Source organism: Eretmochelys imbricata, chromosome 15, assembly GCF_965152235.1.
Source record: "Eretmochelys imbricata isolate rEreImb1 chromosome 15, rEreImb1.hap1, whole genome shotgun sequence".
In the NCBI taxonomy this organism is placed as follows: domain Eukaryota; kingdom Metazoa; phylum Chordata; order Testudines; family Cheloniidae; genus Eretmochelys; species Eretmochelys imbricata.
The window spans coordinates 26,566,129-26,585,323 of NC_135586.1; the positions used below are offsets into that span (position 1 = coordinate 26,566,129).

A 19,195-nucleotide genomic window follows, 5' to 3' on the forward strand; every position below is an offset into this window, starting at 1 on the left:
CCAAGACATCTGACAAACATCTTGTTCTGTAACTGTCACTCATTTTACTCCATTTAGTTACACGGTGCCAGTAATAATCTCAGTTTCGTGAAGATATCCTCTTACGTGTTCAATGATTCACCTTTCAGAGTCTTGAGTGTAATGTGGTACAAGGGCTACCAGGTGCAGACAAAACCCTTCCTGACTCCACAAATAGGCATAAAGAGAATAATGTGGTCACAATCTTTTTCCTCACTTTAACACTGCTTTATTCTTGGGACTAAACCTGACCTTGATACTGTTCTTGACTCAATGTTTTTTTAAAGGAGGCTCTTACTTAAATTAGAGTTTGGGGAGTCACTTAAATGAACTCCCCTCAAAAATATATTCTCATTTTCATTGATATTCAGAAGTGCAGTGTAAATTGGATGAACTAATCACACACTAACTGATTAACAGTGATTTTTTTGGTTTTTTTTTTTTTCATTAATCAGCTTCAGATATTCTGATGTAACATGTTTCAGAGTAACAGCCGTGTTAGTCTGTATTCGCAAAAAGAAAAGGAGTACTTGTGGCACCTTAGAGACTAACCAATTTATTTTAGCATGAGCTTTCGTGAGCTACAGCTCACTTCATCAGATGTAACATGGCACTTGTGTGCTTTACACATATGAATCCTCATAGCAGTTCTCTGCAGAAGGTACATATATCTCTTGCACCAATTTGGAAATATATCTAACGTAACCTAGCATGCCTTCATTGACTTCAGCCTAACCATGTGTGCTCTCGGGCAAGTGATCTCAACCTTTTTCTTTGAGGACCCCCCAACATGCTATAACAATTCCACAGCCCACCTGGGCTACAACTATTTTTGTTCATGTAAAAGCCAGGGCTAGCATTAGGGGGTAGCAAGCAGGGCAACTGCCCGAGCCCCATGCCACAGGGGCCCCCGTGAAGCTAAGTTGCTTAGGCTTCAGCACCGTGTGGCAGGGCATCGGGCCTCTGCTTCAGCCCCATGTAGTGGGGCTTCGGCTTGCTATCCCGGGCCCCAGCAAGTCTAATGCCAGCCCTGCTTGGCAGCCTCCCTGAAACCTGCTTGTGGCCCCCCAAGAGGCACCAGACCCCTGGTTGAGAACCACTGCTCTACGGTTAAGTGACTTACTGAAGGCAAGAGAGAGGTAGAGCTAGGCTTAGAATTTGCCTTCTATTTACCAGATGTGGATTTTGATCACACACAGTGGTTCTCAGGCCTACTTGATGACATTTATCTAGAGCACCAGCTATTAAGTAGAGTAGTGGCTTCTACTGAGACCATACATAGTTACTGAGAAGACTGGGTATTTCAAAACATGTTTTTGAAAATTCATTATAGCTTACTATGGAGTATGTAAGGGAAATGCAGCTTCCCATCTCCCCTGTGCAGGCACAAAAAGCTGTGAGACTAATGGAAACACTGGGATTCCTCTTTACAGGGAAGGCATGCCATAGGGATGCTGGGCCAGGGGCACTATACTCCTCCCCTCAGCATCTCACAGAGCTGTTCTCAGCAGAAGCTTACTGTGTGGGAGTGAGGGTGAAGGTGTGACCAGTCCAACTAAACTTCAGCATCTTTTGGCCAAAAAACTTGGGGGAGTATGGAGGGCTGTGGCTGCTACTATAGCCTGTGGGTGATAAGAAATGTAGGAAGAATTCTATTCTCCTGGGCAGCCCCTACATATCTAGTTCACCTACCAAAAGCCAATTCATTTGGGCTTTGATGGGAGAAATCCTCCTCAGCTGTGACAGGGCATCGTAATAGATCGCTATTTCCTTCCTCCCTTTCAAGTTGAGCTAGAAAATACTTCTGTAGGATTATAAGGAATTTCTTGTATGAAACCTGCAGCCTTTTTAGATCAAGACTAGTAGTCACTTTGGGAAGAAATCATCTCCCCATAACTAAATGGACATTATTGTAAACCTGGCACTTATGGGTAGCGTTTTGGGAATGGCTGTCTTGCTGGAAAATGACCTCTTTGTAACACACTACAGTAGGGCAGTCATGTATCTGGCTGCAAACCAGGTTCCATCTCACCTTTTCATTTAATTTTTTTAAATGGTGTTCAGTGCAGCATGAAAATGATTCTTAGTTCCAATAAAGCTACCCCTATGTACAGAAATTTGTAAACTCAATTAATACTCTTGGGATGTATAGAAGGCAAAGTCAAGCAAGCCCATATTAAAAACCCTAACTGCACCCACCAGCAGAATGCACCTCTTTCTGCAATACCAGGCTGACATCTATGCCAGCACGTAGTTTCATTCACCCATCTGTACTAGTCTCTTTTTAATTTAACAGGAGCACTAGTATTACACTGAGTTAGTGCTATGGTCTGAAGAAAATAAAAATACAGACCTTCCAGGAGGACTTTCATTCAGAGTGCTATGACTTTAATTCTTGCAACTGGAACATGAAAGTATGGATCGTGTTGTTAGAGAGCTTATTCCTTCACTCTCCCACTTCCCTGGTCCTCTCACATGAACAGAGAGCAGTAATACCCAAAGTCCGAAGGTGCAAACAATTTGATGTTTATTGGGGTGAACTTCCATAAGCCTAAATCCAAGTTCCTTTTTCCTTATTTTCAAATCCCAATTTACTTCCTGTTTGCCCCTAATTTATATAGTAATATTCTTAGCTATACCTTAACCAATCATTCTACTGAAATTTAACTAACCAGTCCTAACATATTGTAACATGATTAGCTAACCAATTATATCCCACCACCTTAATTAGTTTACACCCAGCAAAATTAATTATACAGCAGACAGAAACAATCTCAGAACCAGACAGAGACCATGCCAATAAACAATAGCAAAGTGGGAACTATAATGACAAAACAATACAGAAGTGAGGATTTCACAACTACATCTATAAAGACATAAGGGTTTCCCAGCTGTGTCTATTGATAAGTGAGTTCTTACCAGACAGAAGGCTATCAACCTAAATTTCCTTTTACATCTTCTAGGTACTTCTCTTTCTCTGGAGGTGACAGGCATTATCAGGACAGGAGTGTATTCCTAACAGCCCAATAGCACCTTCTTTCAGTGTGACTAGTTTGGAATGTGAGGATGTGACCGGTCGCTTCCCAGCTTATGGCTGCCTCTGTTGCTTAGCCAAAGGCCTTAGCCTAAGAACAGGGCCTCAGACTGTCACAGTAAGAGAAGGACCTTACACAGGCAGACAGTGATTTTGATTCTTTCTTTTATACCTCTAACTAGCCAAGTGATAAGAATACACCTAAATTCTTAAAGTACAGGCCTTTGCAGACAGGCCTGAATATCTATATCCTAACAAGTGTGTGCTTGGCTTTCAGCCCACTTGACCATGGCTATCTGGTATTAAAACAGCCTGGCAATTGATTTACGATCAGACATAGGTTTTCTATAATATAGTGTCAAAGGAGGTCAACACCTACTTCTAATTCATTCATGGGCAGAATTATTTCTTCCTATAAGGCCTCTTCAGCATCCAAACTCCTGAGTAAAATGGATCCTGTCCAAATGGAAATACAGAATGAAGTGTACATTGTGGCAGTTTTGAGGAACTAATTAATTTCTTGAGAACCAAGTAGGTTTTGGTGCTGCTTCTCTGCTTTACAAAACACACCGTCTCATGTACCATAGATCTAGAAAGATGATTCAAATGAAGAAGTAACAATGAGTCTTTTGTTCTTTTCTCATATCTTTATCATCAGCCTGTTCTCATTCTTGGCTGTCGTCAAGCATTGCCTGGGCCTCTTCTAAAACATCATCTGGATTGGCCAGTTCAATCTAAATTAAGAACACAAATATTTTAAGCAATGTAATTAAAGAAGCTCAGGATTTGTAAACACTGATTATTCAAGAGCTGCTGTAGAATCTCCCTCTTAACTGGACTTAAATTTATCCTGCAGTCACTAATACTTTAAAACACTTTCTACACTTTCCTCATTTTATGATGACAGGAAGTGCCTATCTATTCTTTGAATGATTGCTCATATCGATTCCAATTAGGTATGCAGGTGCTGCGTGCATGGCTATCAGAAAGTTTTCCCCTAGCAGTATCCGTCGAGTCGACTGTGGAGCCCCCTGCAGTGGTGCCTCCATGGCGCTCAATATATGACCCTGCCGACCCAGTGCCCCAAATAAACTGTCAGCTGGTTTCCCCTTCTCCACTAGTTTTCTGAATGCTCAAAATATTCTGCTCAATTAAATAGTTGGTTGGCTTCTTGTTTACATTAATTTAATTCTGGTGAAAAGTACTATAGCTATACTGGAGGTGGATACTTTCTCTTTGTTATGGAGGATAGGTCCATCAGTGACTGCTAGCCAGGATGGGCAGGGATGGTGTCCCTAGCCTCTGTTTGCCAGAAGCTGGGAATGGGCAACAGGGGATGGGTCACTTGATTATCTCTTCTGCTCATTCCCTCTGAAGCACCTGGCATTGACCAGTGTTGGAAGACAGAATAGTGGGCTAGATGGACCTTTCTTGTGTTCACAGAGCGGGAACAGAGCCTTGAGTGGATGTGTTATAATTTAATCTGTAGGGAATTTAAACAAATAACTAGAACTGAACATCCTCCTTCAATGGAAAGGCTAATTCATCCAATTACTCTTGGGATGGATCATTGAAGAGGCAGTTCTATTGTATGATCTCTGACAAGCCTTGAAAGATAAATATTTTTAGTTGTGTACATTGCACTCTTTCCGGTCACAACTAAATGTTCCTTTGCAACTAAGATCTAGACTATTTTTCCATAGTGACCATTCAATGTTTATTATTTCTGCAGCACCATGGGTTTGCCTACTACTAACAGGCCTATCAAAAAAGACAAATGCCCCAAAGCTCTTGATATCTAAACTAGACAAAGAAATGAGCAGAGAAAAGATGTAATGTTGGGTTTTGGTGAGGCTTGAGTTGGTCAAGCATTGTTTGTGGTGACCTCTTTTAACTGTACCAAAGGGAGGAAAGAACATTACTTTATAGTAACTTTGGTTCTTTGGTGTTGCATAGATTGCACTCTTGGTGCACAAGTTCAAGATCCTTTGGCCAACAGAGTCCACTGGGGCTGCGCCTAGATGTTCTTCTACCTGCTTCCCCCCCACCCCCAAACTGAGAGCATAAAAGGCGGCAGGCCCAACTGTCCCTCAGTTCCTTTGCCAATACAGAATCCCTGAGGAGTAGGTGTCCATAGTAGTGAGGAAGGAGAGCAGGTTGTGGAAATAATGTGGACAACATGTCTGAAAGAACCATAGTTAGGGTAAAAAGAAAAGGAGTACTTGTGGCACCTTAGAGACTAACCAATTTATTTGAGCATAAGCTTTCGTGAGCTACAGCTCACTTCATCGGATGCATACTGTGGAAAATACAGAAGATGTTTTTATACACACAAACCATGAAAAAATGGGTGTTTACCACTACAAAAGGCTAAGTGCTCTAAATTGGCTAGTTTGTAACATGTTATTTTTTAGCTGGAATCCCATTTTCATAATCTGTGTGAGGATATGTATTGCCTGACCCTTAACCTTATCTGCAAAGGCCACAAATAGTCTAGGTGTGTTCCTGAATGATTTTGTCCCATTAAAGTAGTATGATAATGCCCTTACTATATCAAGCATACAAAGTTCCCCCACCCCTCCCTGGAGTTGAGTGAGGCTTGGGGAAGAAAATTGGTAAATGAATTAATTTTAGTTCATATGGAGTTCTGAAACAATTTTGGCCAGGAATTGGGGATGAGGCCTGGGAATAATACTGTCCTAATGAAACACTGTATAAAGGTGACCCACCATAAGAGACGAAATCTCCCCTCCCCTTTGAGATGATGCAATACATACTAAAAGGGCAACCTTCATTGATAGGTGGTATAGGATAAAGGGTGCTAAGGGTTCAAAGAAGGGACACAAAAGTCTGTTAATATTATACGGAGGTCCCAAGAGGGTGGGGGTTCCTGAAGTGGGGAGAAATGTAAACCTTTTGCAAAAGAAGCAAACATAATTCTGGGATTTATTAGCAGGAGTATTATAAGCAAGACATGAAAAGTAATTCTTCCGCTCTGCTCCACACTGATTAGGCATTAAGTATTGTGTCCAGTTCTGGGTGCCACATTTCAGGAAAGATGTGGACAACTTGGAGAAAGTCCAGAGAAGAGCAACAAAAATTATTAAAGGTCTAGAAAACATGACCTATGAGGGAAGATTGAAAAAATTGAGTTTGTTTAGTCTGCAGAAGAAAAGAATGAGCAGGGACATAACAGTTTTCAAGTACATAAAAGATTGTTACAAGGAGGAGGAGAGAAAAATTTTTCCCCTTAACCTCTGAGGATGCAACACGAAGAAATGGGCTTAAATTGCAGCAAGGGTGGTCTAGGTTGCACATTAGGAAAAAACTTCCTCTCAGGGTGGTTCAGCACTGGAATAAACTGTAGAATCTCCATCATTGGAGCTCTTTAAGAGCAAGTTAGACAAACACCTGTCAGGGATGATCTAGAAATACTTAGTCCTGTCATGAGTTGCAGGGGTCTGGACTAGATGACCTCTCGAGGTCCTTTCCAGTCCTATGATTCTGGAAGTCCCTTGAGGCAAAAGGTATATCCCTGAGCGTTGCTCCACTTGCTGCTTTTTTCCCTAGCTGACTCAGAAGGCTAGGGATGCCTGCCTAATGTTATTTCTTTAGGAGCACTTAATGAAAGTGCTCAGACATGGAGAAAAAGGCTGTAGCTAAGGCTCAGTCCTCCCTCCATACCCCTCTTAGCTAGTGCCCCAGTTGAGCCATGATCCACTCTGAGCTCCAGGACTGAGATCGCTAAGAGACCCCAGTTGTCAGTTCTGATCCACTTGTCAAATTCTTCAAGAAGGGGTAGGAAGAAGCACTGCTCCAGAGACAAGTTGAGACATGGGCTTCCCTCTCCAGGACCCTCAAAACTGAGATAAGAGTTGACGTGTCTTCAACTCGTCTCAAGCGTAAAGTGTCCACCACTGAGTTGCATAGAAGCATCATAGGAGAGGCTTATCTTAAACCCTGAAGATTTAGCTTTCTTCCATAACAGCTTGAGTCCCAATACCAGGGAGCCTACTAATTACCTATGGAAAAAAAGTAACAAAAATAGTAAAAAAAAACCCAAAGTTTTTATTTTTTTAAAGGCAACAGGCAAACTCAAAGTTAAGTAGGGTTTTGTCTCGCTGCCACAGGTGATAACAATTCATCATTTATACCACTTCATCATTTATACCTTGGGTAGGGGGACACAAGGACATCTAGGGCACAGGTGGGGCCCCAAAAGACATCGCTGGCCAAAGGAATCCAGTCTTACATGAGATGGGGCTCATACACACCAAGAGTGAGGAACCCATGTGGACACAATCACTCGAAGAAGAAAGAAATGCTACTTAGATGTATGGCTTAAAATCTAATGGTGACAGCTGTAACTTGTGCTGACTATGGAAACACCAACCATTAAATTTCCAAGCAGAGTTACCTTGGGTATTGGATACTGTGTAGGAGTAGGAGCTTCTTCTCGTCCAAAGTCAATCATAGTTCCACACTTCGGAAAATCTGCTACCCAGAAACCTTCAAACAACTGGCCTTTATTCAGGTAGAAAAACTTTCCTAGGCCATGTTTCTTTCCATCTTTCCATGTTCCTTCATACCGATTTTCATTTGCTGTAATGAGTCAAATAAAGATGTGGACAGACAATGAAAGGGTGCACATTTTCATTAGGTGACTAGAAATTTAACAAATCAACAAAACACGGATAAGCCAACATATACATATAATGTTTGCCTGGCTACATCCATAAGGCAAACTCTAATGGAGCAAAAATGTAGACAAATACTTATTTTAAGTGTTGCATTGATTCACTTTGCTGTGTTCACATGCATGTTGTATTCACTTTCCACAAATATTCTAAGTAAACACATTTAGTGCTGAGGAATAGCAAATGTTAAACAAATGCTGCAGAAAAATACATCATGCCCAGAAAAATACATTTGTTAGATAAATTACATGTACAAATTATTTGCTCAGCTCTACTGTACCTCCTACAATTTTTCTGCATACAGAAGTAAGACTCTTTTTTATACAGAGTTTTATACTCTATATTGTTTAAGACTCAGACCATGATGGACAGGAAAGAGTGCCACCTACACTCAATACAGAGCTGCAAGGAAATGAGAGAGCCTTCACAGTGGTGGCATTAGATCTGTGATTATGACAGTCACCTAGGACTTCAGCTCTGAGGGATGCTGGAATATTACCAGAGTCACCATCATGATCATTTCAAAACAGGCCACTCTGGGGCCTCTCTTTCCGAGCTGCAGTGTTTCTGGCCACAACACCCCCCACTCCAAAATAGTGTTCATTTCTGTCTACGTTACTTATAACATTGGTTGGTTGCACCCATGGGTCCAGGTGAACTCCAGCATCCTTTGCATTGGTGGTGATGGTGACACTTTTGAGCTAACATTGCAGAGAACATTAGGGTATTTGGGAATTGTCAGCACTTGGTAAAGGCAACAGAATAGAAAGTGGAACGCCCTTTTGAAGGTGGCTATTACACAGATAGGTTAGGTTGGGTTTGTAGAAGGGAGCCAGGGACAATGAGGGTGCCACATTTAATGAAGTTTCATCCAGTATATAGTGAGCCAGAAGGTCACTCACGTGCTGATCCTTTCTGTTCTCTTGTCCCAGCAGCTTGGAGACCCAGCAAGTCATGAGGCTGGCCCTGATAGCCCCATTCTATCAAACACTCAGGATACATTGAAATACTGGAGGTCCAATCTGTACTCTTTCCATGGCAGTTGAAACACTATTGTTCATGGCCTTGGTCTCTGTTGTAGATTTGCTATGGTCTGGTTTAAAACCTTCCTATAATTGACTATAACTGAGCCAGTAAATCAGTGTGATTCCCTTGTCTAAGATTCCCTCTCCAGGCATTCTGCCAGCATAAGCAATTTAATCTTGGGTTGCAGCTCATCATGACCTCCATTGAAGAACTGCTTTTCTTTCCCCATTGCAAAGCTTTCAGCACATGGGCATGTTTCCAGAGACTGAGCTGAATATATTAAGCTTGTGGGCATCAAATAATTGTGCTGGCTAATTTTAACCAAAAGGAATCCAGCTTATAATCAGTTCCAGGCTGTGACAGAAGTAGCTGGGCTCTGAAACAGAGAGAAGACAGCAGCCAATGGTTCAGCCTTGATAGGCTGGGAGCACGTGTAATTGCGTGGGCAAGTTAATGATACAAGGTAAGGGAGGTGTCATTTGATTCGCAAAAATCTACAAAATCATAATTTCAATGGTGTTACCCTCTGCAGTGTCACAGGGGAACATGCCGCTCCCTGGCTCCCACCTCCATGTCCTCCAGTTGGTGGAAATTTTGACAATACTGTGTCAGAAATGGGTCAAATTGGGTATAATTCTAAAGCCCTTTCTCCCACAAACGCAAAGATACCAAACATGACAAACTGAGAATAATAATGTAGCTATGAATATTAGAGAAAATGTTTAAAAATCAACTTTTTAAACTATAACATATATAGGCATGTCAAACCTGAAGCCTTCACATAGTTAAAAAATTGTGGCCCTCAACTGACAGTACTGTGTTATCAATTAATGCTCAGAACATGATGCCCGGTTAAATTTTTAATGTTATGGATTAGTATAAGTGGAAGGAGTGCTTCAAGTTGAGTTCCCATCATCAGCAAAAGGGAGTGGGTCAGTGGTGTTGATTATCAGCTTTGTTCATTATGCCAAAAGAGTTGTAATGAGGCATTGTTTAAGATGCCAGCATTCACTTGGGGAAACAATTAGATGAAGACCCACATAACACTGGAGATAATATTTCCTTCTAAAATCTTCCTGAAACACAAAATCTTCTATTTGAGAAAGATTGGGATTCTTATCTTTAGATTACATTTGATGAAACTCCATCCAAACCAAAAATCCAAAATTCTATTTTTATGATGAGATTCTCCCTGAAATTTCCAAGTCATACGTATTGTGTTCAATGTTATTTCTGGTGCTGAGCCCCAAAGATCCCTTGTGTTTGTTGGGAACTCATCCCAATGAGCACAGGGCTTTGGAGAGGGATGGTGTTTAAAACCATTGATTAACAATCAACAACAAACAAACAAAAAACAAGTTATATCCTTTTAAAGAAAAGCAAAATAAACACAAAGTCAGAAAAAATAAATACTGGAGAAACCAAACTTCTTGTCAGATGCACCAGTTAAAAACTGTGTTTGGTAAAAGCATTTGGTTTGATCACAGAGACATTTGTTCTTTACTCATACAAGTAGTACATCCTCTAACCTGCCTCCCTGCCCATCCTGGCAATTTACTACTATAGTAAGCATAAGTTATATCTGTGTTGGCTTGAGACACTCAGAGCTGTATAGGGGTAGCATTAGCTCACCATCTTCACAGATTTCAGAGTAACAGCCGTGTTAGTCTGTATTCGCAAAAAGAAAAGGAGTACTTGTGGCACCTTAGAGACTAACCAATTTATTTGAGCATGAGCTTTCGTGAGCTACAGAGCAAAGAGATAAAACAATACCATCCAGCAGATGCTCCCTCTCTCTCTGGAATCCAAGACCAAAACTGGGGCGAGGGGGAAGGTTTGGGGAGGAATCCACACCCTAATAGGTCATATTAGGGATGGTGGAAGTATTACCTAGATATCAAGACAAAATGGGGTGCAGGAGGTCAAGACAAAGTTTCAGAAAATGTCTCAAGTGTAGAAGCTGTTGGAACCTACTTAAGCGAAGCATTCCTTGGCCACTGTGTTGGTCTTCCAACCATTGTCCTTCATAGATGGAACCATCCTTGTAGTACATTCTGCCCCAGCCGCTTCTTTTCCCGCCACTCCATTCCCCTTCATAATATTCCATGTCTGAGTAAAACTTAATTCCATAGCCCTAAAATTAAAAGGTTACAGTTCTCACTTTAACATTCTCTGCATTAAAAAACAGTCGTATATTTAGTGCTTAGTGTCTGGACTCCTGGTTCTGTTCTCTGATCTGCCACTAACTTGCTCGTTATTATTTGTATACATTACTAATGGCATCCAGACTCAGAAGCTATTCAGAACAGTGTAAATATGTTATATTTTTATAATAAAAGTGTAAAAGCACCAACCCATATGTGGAAGGAGAGACAGTCTCCAAAACAAATGCAGGTTTGGCCAAGTCTAATGCATTGTCATTTTAGAAATGCAGAAATCAGAGGAGGAAATAACCTAGTTCTGACTGTGAGGGCCTTTGGCCAATGCAGGATCAATCCCTATAACCTATGTTTTAAGGAAATAAAGGACAACTTCTCCAGGACAAAGGATTTTTAAGGGACTCCAGCTGACAATTCCTGCTACAAAATCTTACACAGGACAAAACCATAAATTTATATCATAGTGTATGATCAAATTGGATTTTACTGGCATACAGACTTGGGCACCAAATAAGGGATGTCCTTTAAAATGGGGATTCTATGATCCCTCAAGACACAGTACCTTTCCTAGTCCCAAGCAATGGACCACTGACTCTTGGGAGACTAAGAATCTCTACTAGATACTCAAGATCCTTGGGAAAAGTAAGCTGCCACATCAGAAAACACCTACAGTAACTACTGCACAGCACTTTGAGGAGAAAACACACCCAACAAAGACTGCAGCACAGAAACAGAAAACTCAGTTCCACTTTAGCTCAGAGAAGAGAATCTGCACTGTTCCCTGATTCTTCCCCCCCCAAAAAATCATAAACACATGAAATTCCCCTCAAAAGCTTTTGTGCTTCCTTCCTTTCTTTTTTAAGGATTTAATAATGAATTTAGCACTGTCAAAAGTTGTTGGATTGACAGCCATGGAGAGGGAAGTATTCTGTTTATCCATACAACAGGTACATCAGTCCAAGCTTCATCCATGCTGCCCCCTGCCATCTGTTTCAATTTTGTCATGAAGGGTCTACTTTTTATGGTGATGCAGTCTCCATAACCTATTCAGTCCTTAGTGTTGCTTCTGCAATTGACAATCAATTGGTGCTAGTGGTGGGTTTTGGTTAATGGACTCCTTGATTAAGGTCACATATTTTATTTTACGCAGGAAACACAATGTATTCACCTGTTATGAAGAGCCAAAAAGCAACCTCAAAAGGCATGCCCTACTCTGGGGATTCCTATCAGTCAGAAATGTTTACATGATATTGATGAGTTTTCCCAGAGGAATAAAGTATCTTATCACAGTAGAAAAATAAAATCAGTTCTGGAAAGAACTGATTTTTCTGAATATTAATTTTATTGAGCTTCAAGAATGCAAATCATAGAATCATAGAGTATCAGGGTTAGAAGGGACCTCAGGACATCATCTAGTCCAACCCCCTGCTCAAAGCAGGACCAATCCCCAATTTTTGCCCCAGATCCCTAAATGGCCCCCTCAAGGATGGGAAGCTTTTATATAAGTAAAGGAATAGCAGCATCAGGATATCATTACACATCACTCACTGAAGGTCAACCATTCAAAATATATTTTCAAAGAATGAGAAATGAGGCCTTCCTCAAGAGTCTAGAGCCATGGAAGTGCCTGCCATTGAGGTATATAAGACAGTTAATTTATTTTAAGATCACATGCAAAGAATAACAGTAGGTTTTCACTAGCAGACCAGGACATATTTCTCAAAAAGATTCTGCATGTAAGAAGGCCGCAATCATTATTACAAAGGTGGTTTTCCTGTTACGAAGAGTGACCCGCTTTGAAACGCTAACCTTTTTGAGTAGTCTCTTGGTTTAAGCTTCTTGCAACACTTTCAATACATACTTTTTTAACAAGTTTCCTCTGCCGAATTCAAATATAGCAGAAACTAGATGGATGTGTTGAGGGATACAGACCTTTTTGTCTCTCTGCTTCTAGTTTTGAATGTGACCCAGGTTTGTAGTCATGATATGACAGCTATTTGGTTATATATTATTTCACTCCAGCTGTCAATGGACAGGTGCCCACATTTAAAAGACTCAACACTACAACTACTCCTCTTTGCTGGCAATTTTAATAGAGACCAAGGATTCAATGACCTTGAAAACCGACTTGTCTATAGGGCAGAGACATATTGAAAGGCCACTGTAGGCAAGCGGGTAACAGCTATTGCCCATGGTGAGCCTTTTCTATGGATAAAGGATTTTAGTCTCCAGGGCTGTCAATTTTTCAACAGCACAAAATTAAATTTAAAATGTAAACAAAATTCAAACCCAGAGGAGAGCTTAATCTCATTCCTTCTCCCAACAATCACAGAATATTATATGTCCACACTAGCTTTGAGACTAAATCTTCTATGGTATCGAATATAAAAAATAAATAAAGCACTGAAGCATTTTGTTTTGGAAACCAAAAGCATACACAGAATTACAAGAACATTGGGAGCTAAGGGAAGAGGGAAGGTCAAACTTTCAGCCATCCACCTAGGCAGGCCAAGAAAGCCCTAAATAATAACAGCCTCACTATGCTTTCATAGATCTCACATGCATTCCTTTCCTGAATGTCTCTTCATACCTTCAGTTTAGCCTCAGATGTAATTTTAAAATCAACAGTTTAAGCTTTGTTGTTTGTTTTATTTTGTTTCCAAATCTATCCATGATTTTGGACTAATTTCAAAACATGAGATTGTCTCCTGCCACTTGCTAAAATCTTGAGAGGTAATTTCAAGTAACAGACTTGAAACAAAGATTGCTTACACATTTTTTGTCATTTTTCCACCAGCCTGAATATACTTTCTTGTATTCTTTAGTTACAGGGTCAGGAATGCTGTATGTTCCATATCCATCCCGTTTTCCAAACTTCCAGTCACCATTATATATTGCACCTGTACTTTTCCAGGTCTGTGTACCTTTACCTGTTGTAACAAAGTACAGGAGCTACAGTAAGACATAAACTACTATATGGTCATTATTATAAGCATTTATAAAGTATGTGGGCATCTTTACAAAGCTTAATAGGAGTCATTAACTATATAAACAGGAGAGACAGAACACCATGTTTCTCTCTACACACAGCTTTTAATTTAAGAGGTCAATTAGGAACACAAGCTTTTATAGTTTCATCAATCTAGAATATGAGAAGGCACAGGTAAATATGTGTGCTTGCAGCTTTTTCTAAAGGAGGCTAGATTCATGCTGGTGATTCAGATAGTCAGATGCACTATTGATCTCTATCAGAAACTTCCTGTGTGACTTTGGGTGAGTCGCTTAATCTCCCTGGGTCTCAGTTTACCATCTGTAAGCTGGGAATAATACTACTTCTTTGCACCGATCCTTTATATGTCATTAACATCTACATTTTCATACTTGTCAACAGTCCTGTTTTGGGTCGATACTCCCAGATTTTGCTCCATCTGTCCCCAGACTGAACAATAATTTTTAATTTTCCTGTAGTTCTTACCTCTGACCATTACAGTGAGGCTGGGAGGCCAGGGTCTGCCCTTCTCTTCTTCTTGTTTTATTCTTCACTGCTCTCCCTGCTGGAATTAATAAACCAGGAAGCAGCTAGCAGCATGGGAGAGCGTAGGTGATGGGGAACCATGGAGGAAACCAAAGATTGGTCAATGAAGAGTGTGGGGATGCCACACTGGGAGAGAAGAGACAGGGAGTGCCTGGAAAAGGGGGGCTCAGAAAGGGGGCATCCCCCATAGAGTCCAAATGTCAATAACACCAGAGAGGATTTGCAGCACTCTAGGCTTGCCCAAGTAGATGGTGAGAGGTAAAGGCCTGCTTAGGGCAGGGGAGTGGGAGGATTGTGGGGCCTGGTGGTAGTCTCCATAGGTTTGGATAAGTGCCATTTTTGAATGCTTCTCTATGCTCTGAAACTTTGGGGTTCTTCCCACCCTTGGGTTTATCTTGTATATTCATATTGACTTGGTTTGCTGTGATGTACAAGCAACATCAGTAAACATTAAAAACTTTCCTTGTCCCATGACTGCAAAATGTAGAACCTGCCCCACGAAGGTGCTGCCTCCATAAGAAGCATGGGAGAACAGGAGAGCTGGTGAATATAAATTATAGGATGCATTTAACCATTGTTTTCTATTTGCAAACTGTTCACAAACTAATCCTAATTTCTGCAACTCTACCCTTAACCAGTCACCCAATAGTTTGGATGCACATTTTTCAATCCATCTTTTCTTCCCAAAGATTTGCTTTGAGTGTGATTGTTTCTCTAAATTACATGTTGTTGTTTCTGCATGACTGAGACATTTTAAATAGGTGAATAACAATCAAAGCACCTGCCATGGAGAGGAGAATGCGGGACCCCCTCAAAGGAGGAAATAATTGGGGGTGCACAGAGCCATGGAGGACATAAGGGGAAGCAGGAATGGGAATGCACACAGAACTGCTGGTATGGGGGTGGAGAATGGGAGACTTAGACATGAGATGAATGGTGGATGAGGCACACAGAACTCCTGGCAGGAGGGGGCTGAAGGGAGTTGCAGGGAGTCCCTTGACAACGAGCGGAATGGGAAGGTGGCACACAAGGAGCTTGTAGAGGGAATAAAGAAATGCAAAGAGCCTCTGGCGTGTGCAATGGGCTTGCCATACACAAGCTATGAAGCGTGCGACCCACTACTAATACACATTTATAATTTATTTCTCAATCTGCATAAGCCTCAAACCCCAGCCCTGGCCAGTGCAGCGGTATGGAAGTATCACATGCCTTAAGGGATACAAGTTCAGGTCCTGAGCGCCGCAGTCTGGAAGGGGTGAGAATGCTGAGGATGAGCTTGTGACTCGTGAACAATTCTCCCTCACCTGGGGGAACCACTGGAGGTCAGGGTTGACAGCCTGTGTTTCTTCACTGCCTGTGGATCTTTCCTGATCTCCCTGCCAGCATGGGTCCAACAAAGACAAAGGAGTTTGCTCTGTCCCTTCTCAGGGGCATGAGCTTGAGCTGGTATTAAATCAATTAATTAGGTTGTTAGGACCTCATTTATTCCTATGTCCAAATCTCTGGATTTTTTTGTATTTTTTGAGCAAAGGGTCACTGTAAATTTAAGACTGCACATGACCTTTCATTATAAACTCTATTTTGTCACTGCACCACCAAAATCACCAAACAAAGTAGCATTGGCCTCAAAATCCATTGGTAAGTTAGGGCACCTTACCAGTGAAATCAAATACCTTTAATGCTTGGGTTTCCTGTAAATTTAATCTTAACTTTGAATGTTTGGGGTTTTTAATCTATTTTTTGCAAGCTGTATTCTTTTTATAAAAATTTCTATTCTTAAATTAGTGATTTATCCTTTTGATCTTAACTTCACCTTAAACTAATGACTACTCCCCAACCATTCACCACACCTAAAAGGCATCTAAGAAAACTAGATCATCCGCATTAGAGATGATTTTGAATATTTTTTTCTCAACAGCAGCTTCTAGCTACATATACACACTTTTAAAAATAATATCAATAAAAATTCCATAGTTTCTAGTGGATATTTTCATTTTGTTTTCTGCAATAAACAGGGAAAGAGAACATGAAGTAGTGGACACACACACACACAGAGGGTGGAAATTTCAGAAGCACCTAAATGACTTGGGTGCACCTAATTGACTGTGAATGGGCCTCTTGTTCCTAAGTGACTTAGGAACTTTTTAAAAATTACACCCAGTATCAATAACGCCTCTGAAAATGTTCTCAGATATTTTTAACGACTTCCTCTGTGATCTAGGTGGTATATACAGAATACACAATGTACTGAAATTTATGCCAATAAAAACGTTATCCCACACCTCATCATGTACCCTTATTATACAGACAAGGTAGTTTCAGGTGCATATAACTGACTAAAGCAATAGTCTGTATTTTCACAGTAATGTTTTGCTATGAATGTGCACAGCATCATTCATCTGACTTGCAGTTATTAAAACCAGAACATTAGTATTTTTATTTAACAAATGAAAATGTGCTTGAGCAACATTTTAGAACTCTGCATTAAGTTTATTATATAGATAATAATAGATAGATAAATATGTAGCACCGTATATACGGAGATTGTGCTCTAGAAACAGAGAAAACTAATCACAGATCTCTGCCCCTTAGAACTTATAAAGAACATATAAATGCATAATGCACTTTCTAGTAAGCAATATTCTTACCGTGCTTCAAATTGTCCAACCATTCCCCAGTATAGTGATCCCTATTGACAGCATAAATCGTATGTCTTAATCCACATTTCTGTGCCTTCCTGTCCCATTCAATCCAGAGAGGTTCTACAGTCCTAGGATATTTTACAATGGGCATATTGTTCTTAGCTGGAAATGAAAACACAAAGGTGTCAGAAATGCAACTAGAGAGACATTACCAAGGTGGGTACAGGAAGAACATTCCATCTATAAGCTGCATTTTATGATGCAAATATTTCAGTAGCAAGACTCTAACATCTGGCTTTTAAAAAGGTAAACTAAACTAAAGGCAAAACAAACAGAAATAAGAAACTTAAAAAACATCTTAGCATAAAATAGTTGCAACTGAAAATAAAGGATTATAGTGTAAAGTACTAGGGACCATTAATAATATAGGTTGAAATGGGACACATTTTCGGTGTGCAATATTCTCTTTCTGCATGCAGGAAGTCTTCGGCACGTATTGCAAATGTCAATCTCATTCAGCACACTTAATCCAAACAAGGGCTTCTTCTACATGACAAAAAACCTGAAGAAATGAGGTAGAAATCCTATCAACCAAATTTTCTAAGGAACCACTGCAATCATTACTTTATGCGGGGGGGGAGGGAGGAAGCAATTTTTTAAATACAGCATGTAAAATATTAAAATATATCTGAATACACAATGGGCTAGATCCTCAAATTGTGTAAATCATCACAGCTCAGTTGAAGTCAATGGAGCTGTGACATTTTACTCTACTTGAGGATCTGATACAATTAATTTACTGTGTCTGTGCTGTTAAAAATAAATACAATGGCATAGGAACACTACTTGTTGAAAGTGGTACAAACTCAAGTAAAATTTTTGCTAGAAGTTTTTGGACCAGGTCATGGCTCCCATTCCAGTCACTTTAAGATGCTCTAATACCATGCAGGGGACATAAATGAGCTACAGAAGCCTTGGTGAGAGTTCTTTTGGCAGGAGCAACCTGTGTCCCTGCACAGCTCTCTCTTGCAGCTCACAGTGTAGGGATGGGCGGGGGAATGATGCAACACTTAGCACTATGAAAGCAGGGTTGACATAAGTTAGAGCAACCCGTACGACTGCTCCTACTTACACAAGGGCCATACTGTCCTCTGATCCTAGCAACCCAGAATTGGGGTAAGAGGGCACAAAGGAGGTCTCCTTCTGTGATGTGCCTCTTGTGCAGGACACAGAAATCTGTGATTATTAAATTGACGTGTTTGAATCGGCCCCATCACTTCTGGGAGGAAGAAAGGATACTCCCTCCCTCCTTGCCTCCATCTCCTCTCCTGCAGCCCCAGCAAAAGTTCTAATGAGGTGTGGAATACTTTGAGCAGCTGTCATCAGTCCAGAAAGGGATTTGCAGGCAGTTTCCAATCCCTTTGCCTGAGCTGAGTAGGGTATCGATTGTGGTCCCTTGACTTTTTAAAAAATTGTTTGTTTGTGCTTCATGCTAAAAAGGGTGGACGGCACTGAGATAGATACTTATAAATCAAAATATGTAATAAGTCAATAGTTGGTGTAATTATTTTTTATGTATAAATACAGAAGATATAGAAAAAGTCCTATTTTGGGATATAGAAAACAAGTCAATAATTTTCAATAATCTAAAAGACAAAAATAAGTGAGAAGACATTTGTTATAGGAATCAAAGGCACTTTTGCCAGCTGTCATGAGTATATCATGAGCTTCTCAATATTTTTTTTTCAAGCCACATCTGCTGGAGTCACATGACTTTGTGAGACTCTCAGCTTGTATTAAGAGAAAGTTAAGGAGAATTTACCCAAAAGAGAAAGTGCACACAAGTTTATGTGGAAAACAATAACTCTGATGATCTATAAACAGTTCAGTTTGATGATCAGGAAAGCTGGACAGAAACTGTTTGTTTAGAGGATTCTTAGAATTAAAAAATCAGATTGGAAAAAGGGATACTGCATTGTTTCATAGACAGTCGGTTCACAAATTGTCAGTATGGAATGATGGACAGGTCAACCAGTCAGTCGGTTTGAGCCCCAGCTCAGCCGACTGCTATCCTGCCCCACTGT

General features: G+C 40.5%; 1 protein-coding gene across 1 annotated transcript; it reads right to left on the reverse strand.

The window, feature by feature from the left end:
- Positions 1-3,717: 3,717 nt before the first annotated feature.
- Positions 3,718-17,262, reverse strand: MORN3 (MORN repeat containing 3). Its single transcript, XM_077835325.1, has 5 exons — positions 17,118-17,262; positions 13,707-13,864; positions 10,750-10,909; positions 7,470-7,654; positions 3,718-3,786 (listed from the first exon to the last, which is right to left on the reverse strand). Exons 1-5 carry the CDS (start codon positions 17,260-17,262, stop codon positions 3,718-3,720), a joined length of 717 nt encoding a protein of 238 aa, XP_077691451.1.
- Positions 17,263-19,195: the final 1,933 nt, after the last annotated feature.

What these genes read in the sequence shown, in the direction of transcription:
- MORN3 (XM_077835325.1), bottom strand. Translation starts at nt 17,262, where the DNA reads ATGCCCATTGTAAAATATCCTAGGACTGTAGAACCTCTCTGGATTGAA. An exon ending in GTTGGACAATTTGAAGCACG is followed by an intron (nt 13,865 to 17,117) that starts GTAAGAATATTG and finishes TTGTTACAACAG; the next exon opens with GTAAAGGTACACAGACCTGG. An exon ending in CCAAGGAATGCTTCGCTTAA is followed by an intron (nt 7,655 to 10,749) that starts GTAGGTTCCAAC and finishes GACTCATTACAG; the next exon opens with CAAATGAAAATCGGTATGAA.